This window comes from Acanthisitta chloris, unplaced genomic scaffold, assembly GCF_000695815.1.
Source record: "Acanthisitta chloris isolate BGI_N310 unplaced genomic scaffold, ASM69581v1 scaffold14936, whole genome shotgun sequence".
Classification (NCBI taxonomy): Eukaryota; Metazoa; Chordata; class Aves; order Passeriformes; family Acanthisittidae; genus Acanthisitta; species Acanthisitta chloris.
The window spans coordinates 6245-12314 of record NW_008679871.1 but is presented as its reverse complement, the minus strand read 5'-3'; the positions used below and the strand labels follow the sequence as shown (position 1 = coordinate 12314).

The window sequence follows — 6070 nt, the reverse complement described above, 5'->3', positions numbered from 1 at the left end:
TATCCAGCTGCCACGAAACAGAAACCACCATCCACAGCAGGTCACTGAGGTCTTTAATAAAATATACAGTATGCATCCCATGCATAGATAGAAAATAATTTACATGCTCCTAATTCTTTGCATAATGCTTTTTCGTTAATAGATGTCATTTACTCTTCACATTTTAATACATTTTGCTACTAGAATATTTATGGAGAGAAGGGGAAACTCCTTCCTTTATTCAAGTAACAGTGCAGTGGGAGCTGGTGAGAGCAGACAGTGCCACTCACCAGTCCCAGAATAAGCGCAGAGCAGACCACAAACCGTCGATACTGGAAGACTTGATGATGCCAGAAGCGTGAGCACCCTCCCATCCCAAACCACTGTTCACTGGGACCCTCCCCAAGTCCCCCTGGGGTTCAGAAAGGCTGGACCTGCATTGGTGTTGGTTTGGCTTTTCTTGCCCATGGTCAGCAGGTCCCTACAGACAGAACCAGCACCGGCAACTGCGGCTGTGCCAAAACCCAGACAGGACAACTAGCGGCAAACCCCATGATCCAGGTACCTGGGGTCATCCTGCAGCCACCAGTGTGTTTTTGAGCTGATTCAGGGATTGCAGGATGCACATTTCTCCTGCTCAGAACAGGCATTGTTGGGTGTATTCCTCTGTGCACAACGGAGTGGCACAATTTCCAAACAGAGAACTGGGGAGGGAGGGGGCAGCCAAGGGAAAACTCCATAGGGAATTAATGCTGTGCTGGGAGCAGCCCTGAATGCACTCAGCTGGGCTGGGGATCCAAGCAGGAAGGAGGTCCAGTGGACCTCCCTGCCTGGCTGTGAGGTGCTCAGAGGCTGCAGTGACAAGGAGCAGTGCAAGGTACCCTCTGTCCCAGCTCTCCTACAGACATGGGGAAGCTCCCTCCAGGCAAAGTGAGAGCACCAGCACTCAGGAGCTCAGCAACCTGCAGGGACAGCAGGGACACCCAGAGCAGTGTGACCCCCATCCTCACAGCCCTCCTGCCCTGCCTGGTGCTAAGGCAGGGAGGGATGAGGCAGAATGAAGGCTGGAGGCTGTGGCAAGGAGGACCAGGGCATGTGCCAAACCAGGCTGGTATGGGAGTGCCATGGAACAAAGGGCTTGGGGGGACAGCCCCACTCGGGGTGGCTCCTCAGTTGCCTCAACTTGATCCCCTCCAGCAGCTCCTGCCTCAGAGGACAGCATCCCTTTTGCCTGGTTATCCCCAGCTGGTGTCCCTGCTGCATGGAGAATGCTGCTGGCTGTGCCAAGCCCCAGCCCCAGATCCCTGGAGGTCCCAGCAGTGGCAGTGCAGGAGAGCAGATGAATCCCAGTTGCAATGAAAGGAAGGTGAGGTCCATTCCATCTCACTGCAGGGGCTGGGGACAGTGGGTCTCACTCTGAGCTGGACACCACCACTCCTCCCATATAGACTCATTTCCAGTCCCCTTTCCTTTATGGGTGGGGGCAGTTGAGCCTTTCAAGGCTGTTTCCAGCTGGGGTTAGGACAAGACTGGGGCTGGAGCTGATGCCATTCTGGCACAGGACCTGCAAGGGCAGCCAGCCTAGTCAGGGGCTGCCTCACCCTCGAGCTATTTAACCTCATCCTGAACAACACACAACCTCATGGCAGAGGAAAACCCCCCTCCACCCAGCTGGGGCACTGCCTGATCAGGAATCACCTGTATTTCTTTTTCCTCCCTCCTTTTTTGGCAGGAGTATGTCCAGCACCACAGCCTCCGTTTGCAGCCATAGGGGACCAGGGTGAAGGTTAAGACACATCCAGGCAGACCCAACCTCTGCATCCCAGGAGCTGGAAGCAGCTGGCACCCACTGGGCATCTCCTCCAACCCCTCCTGTCCTTCGCAGGGCAGAGGTGATGCCAGCCGTGGTGCAAGACAGGGAGAGCCTGGCTGCTCCGCCGTGTCCTGGTGCAACAGCCACGCTGTGCTCACGGTGAGCAAACAGGTCCTGTGCCCACCCCAGTGCCGTGGGGGGTGGGTCAGGGACTGGGGTGGGCGCCGGGGGTCAGACCACGGCGGTCGGGGCTGCCCCTGTCCAGGGAGGTCTCGCTCAGAGCCTCCGAGTCTCGGTCGCGGCTGGAGATGCTCTCCACCTCCTCGGGGTCTTTCTTCCCGCTGTTCCTCACGGCTGCCTCCAGCGCCTTCTGCTTGCGGTAGAAGTGGGAGAACTTGTTGAAGATGATGGTGATGGGCAGTGCCACAACCAGGATCCCCCCCAGGATGCAGCCCGAGGCAGCCAACTTCCCTGCCACGGTGACAGGCACCACGTCGCCGTAGCCCACAGTGGTCATGCTGACTGTGCCCCACCACCAGCATGCTGGGATGGTGTCGAAGCCAACGTCTTCCTCCTTCTCAGCAGTGTAGGCCACCCCAGAGAAGACAGAGACCCCCACAGCCAGGTAGAGCAGCAGGATCCCCACCTCACGGTAGCTGTGCTGGAAGGCAAAGCAGAGCAGTGCTCAGTGGGGTCAGCACACCCATCATGGCCAGGACACTAGGATCCCACTGTACAAACACAGACCTCCTGCACGTCTCCTTTGGGGATCTCAGAACCTCTATCCATCTCTGCTGTGGGATGTCACACTGCAGGCACAGGCTGGGATAGGTCGGAGAGTGCATGGATAACCCACCCCTGGAGCCTTGGCGCACACAGCCCGACCTCTGCCCTCCCTCAGCCCACGAGTGCTGGGAGGGAAGGTGAACCTGTGCTCCCCACTAGAGATCCCCAGCAGAGGCTGCTCCCCTACCTCCAGCACTCATTCTGACCTCATCTCGGCTAACAATACTTAGCACATTTTGCCTTTATTTTGGCAGGTCCCCAGAAACCACCTAATAGGCAGGCACTAAGAGAAGCAATTTGTACCTTCCCAAGTTGCTGGCAGTGCTGGCAGGGAGGGCATGGCCTCTGCTGCAGGTGCAGCTCAGCTCTCACCCAGGTCCCAGCCCCACGTCCCCCAGGAGATCCCACAGCCAGAATCTTGGACGCCTGGAGCCTTCTATATCTCAACACCATTGAGTCTCAACAGCCCTGTAACCCTTTGTTACACATATGCAGGGCAGTTTTATTGCAGAAACTATTGTTTCTGAAATAATTACATTCCCTTCAGGTTTTGCTGCTCCTCAGAACTGAACAGAACATCAGAGCTGACATGAAACCAAACATTTCTGGTCATCAGGTCAGTCCAGAGATACATCCAGTGTCAGCATGGGCTGACACATATGGACTTAACATGTATCCTCACAGGTTGCAGCCCCCCTAGCATGACTAGCCGCAGCCTGAGTGGTCTTGGAGCCCTGGTGGGAATGGAGCCATGGGATGTCCAACCTCCCAGGCAGGCACACAGGATCTGGGGGGACAGACTGATGGCAGAGGTGTGCAATGCTCCTTGAAGAAGCCGTTGTTTCTCTGTTTTCAAACTAAAACCTTTGTGCTGCAATCTTTCTTTGGATATTCTTAATATTTGATCAAAGTATAAACCTGTGCCAGAAGCCCAGGGGGAAAAGGCAGTGGACAATTGGAGGACAAGGCAGCAAGTGATGCTGGAAAGGGAACTGCCAGAGAACAGACTACCACCACCATCCTCCCAGCATGGCTTGTCCAATCACTTTTCAATTGTCACAAGGGAATTTCTTGGATGTTTCTGCCCACTGACCTGCCAGTTTGCTCTTTGGAGGAAGGGAAAGCAGAGCTTTGATCATGGGGATTTTTTCCAGTCTCCTAACAGGAAGAAAATGATTTATTGGAGACCACATAATGGCTAAACAAAACAACACCTGAGCAAAGCAAAGAGCAGAAGACATGGGAAAAGTCTTCTGTGGTTAAGACAAGACTTAAAGGAGGTGGATTCATGGCAGGGAGTGAGAAGAGTTTGCTTAGATTGCTGGCAAAATCTGCTCAGTTAATGCCAGTAATACCAAGGGGAAATAACCTCTTCCTCCCTTTTCTTAATTGCAAATGCCCTATGGAAGCTCTGAGGGAGCTCCTTAAGGAGGACAAACAGCTCAGAGTCATCGAGTTTCAAGGATGTACCACTTGGCCACAAAAGACCTGCTCCTGGCTGGAGCTTAACAGCAGGTCTGTACGTCCCAGCTGGGCAGCAGCAGCACCAAATAACCTCATGCATTTTTAAAGAGTATTGGTTCTGGCCCTGGGATGTGTTGAAGGGGGAAGTCAGGCAGCTCGATAGCTCCTGCTGCTTTAATTTACAAGCAGGGTCAGGGTTTGCAGCACAGAGGAGGCTGCAGGAATCTCCCAGTTGATCCTCGGGCTCTGGTGCTGCCTATTTGCAGCCATTATCTGCAAAACTTATGGTTCACTCATTGATTGAGGTGGAAGGCAGCCACAGCTGGGGTTCAGGTGGGATGCAGGCTTAGCCAGGGTTCAGGTGGGATGCAGTTTTAGCCATGGTTTGGGTGGGATGCAGTTTTAGCCAGGGTTCGGGTGGGATGCATTTTTAGCCATGGTTCAGGTGGAATGCAGTTTTAGCCATGGTTTAGGTGGGATGCAGTTTTAGCCAGAGTTCAGGTGGGATGCAGGCTTAGCAAGTAGCCAGCACTGGGGGAGGCAATGCTGGGTAATAAAAGATTCCAGAAGAAGCCCCCCAGCAGCAGTCTCTCCAGATTCCAGCTGAATGCACATCTCTCCTCCAGTGCAGCAGAAGATGAATGGAATGGAAGAGCCCAGTTTGAGCCTGGCCAGAGACACCAGTGCGGAGACTGAGCAGAGATGGCCTGTGGCAGTGACAGCAGGGTGATGTGTCTGCTGTCTGGGGATGTGCAGCTCTGGCTCTTCCAACCTGTTTGCGTATTTAGGCCCCAGAGGGAACAGACAGCAACTTCTGCTGGATCCCTGCAGCTTCAGTCAACACCTACTGACTGCCAGTGGGAGAGAGGCTCCAAACCCACACCCGTGGAGCCGCAATAGCAGTAATGGATGTCATGCACAGCAGGGAGGAAGAGCAGAGACATGTAGGAAGCCTCTCCTCAGATTAAACAGAGCCTGGATCAGACCCCAAGCAATCTCAGGACAGTTCAGGGTTTACAATGCACAAATGGCAGAATTCCCTCTGCTAGCACTCTTGTGGCAGGGGAGCAATCACTCAGCTTGCCAGAGCCATCGTTCCTGCTTCCTGGCTGCTAACAGCCTTTACTGCTCTGCTCCTGCTTTCTGCTCTTGCGATAGGAAGTAAATTATGATTAACAAGACGTTGTAATTTATGTGCCCAGTAAATCACAACGCCAAGCTGCTGCGTCAGATTTGTGTCTTCGCTCATCCCCATTTACAGCTGACTCCGGAGTCCCTGGGAAAAGACACTTTCCAGCATGTCACTCAGTGGATCAGCCACTCTGCAGAAGTCGGAGTCAGGACACTGCTGGCTCCCCGGATCTCTTCTGCTGCTTAATGATATGGAGATGAATCCATCAGTCTCTGCTCTGCTGCAGCGTGTTGTTCACGCTCAGATGGAACAGGGACAGGGCTCAGGGAGCCCTTCCCAGGGGTGCAAGTTTATTTAAATTTCACCAGCAGTGTTACACGTCTGTCACTTGTCAGTGCTCTCTCAAGGTGAGTGTTCAGAAGGAAGTATGATGCAGGTAGGGCTTCAAGCATCTTCATTTTGCACAGCCCTCCCTGGACACAGTTTTGGCAGGTTTTGAGGATGCCAGGAGTATTTTGATGCTCTGTGGGCTTTGTAGGATTAGTGCTGGGCTGATCCTGCTTAACAGCAGAAGCTGGCAGGAGACCTTTCCTGCTGTCTATCCTCAACCCCAGTTATACTCGAAGTCGCTTTTCTCCATGGCTCAGTCACAGGAATGGTCAATCCCAGCAGCCAAAGTCCTCCTGATGCCAGGACACGTCATGCAGGCCTTGCCACTGCTGCAGCAGTGAAAACAGGGTGTCCCCATCTACTCATCCCAGTGATTACACTTTATAGGGAGCAGCACCAGGAGCTGCAGCTCTGTCCCATGCCAGGCACTAAGTGGGAGGAGAATATCCCTTTGGTGGAATTTCAGGCTCTGTTAGGAAAATTGCTTCCTTGGCCATTCATTTGGC

The 6070-nt window shown here is 53.7% G+C and overlaps 1 protein-coding gene across 1 annotated transcript in view; it reads right to left on the bottom strand.

Moving 5' to 3' along the window:
- Positions 1 to 1997: 1997 nt before the first annotated feature.
- Positions 1998 to 6070, bottom strand: part of KCNS1 (potassium voltage-gated channel, delayed-rectifier, subfamily S, member 1) — a 6501-nt gene continuing 2428 nt past the window's right edge. The window contains exon 2 of the mRNA XM_009077503.1: positions 1998 to 2453. Coding sequence (XP_009075751.1) covers positions 1998 to 2453 — 456 coding nt within the window. The remainder of the gene's footprint in view (positions 2454 to 6070) is intronic.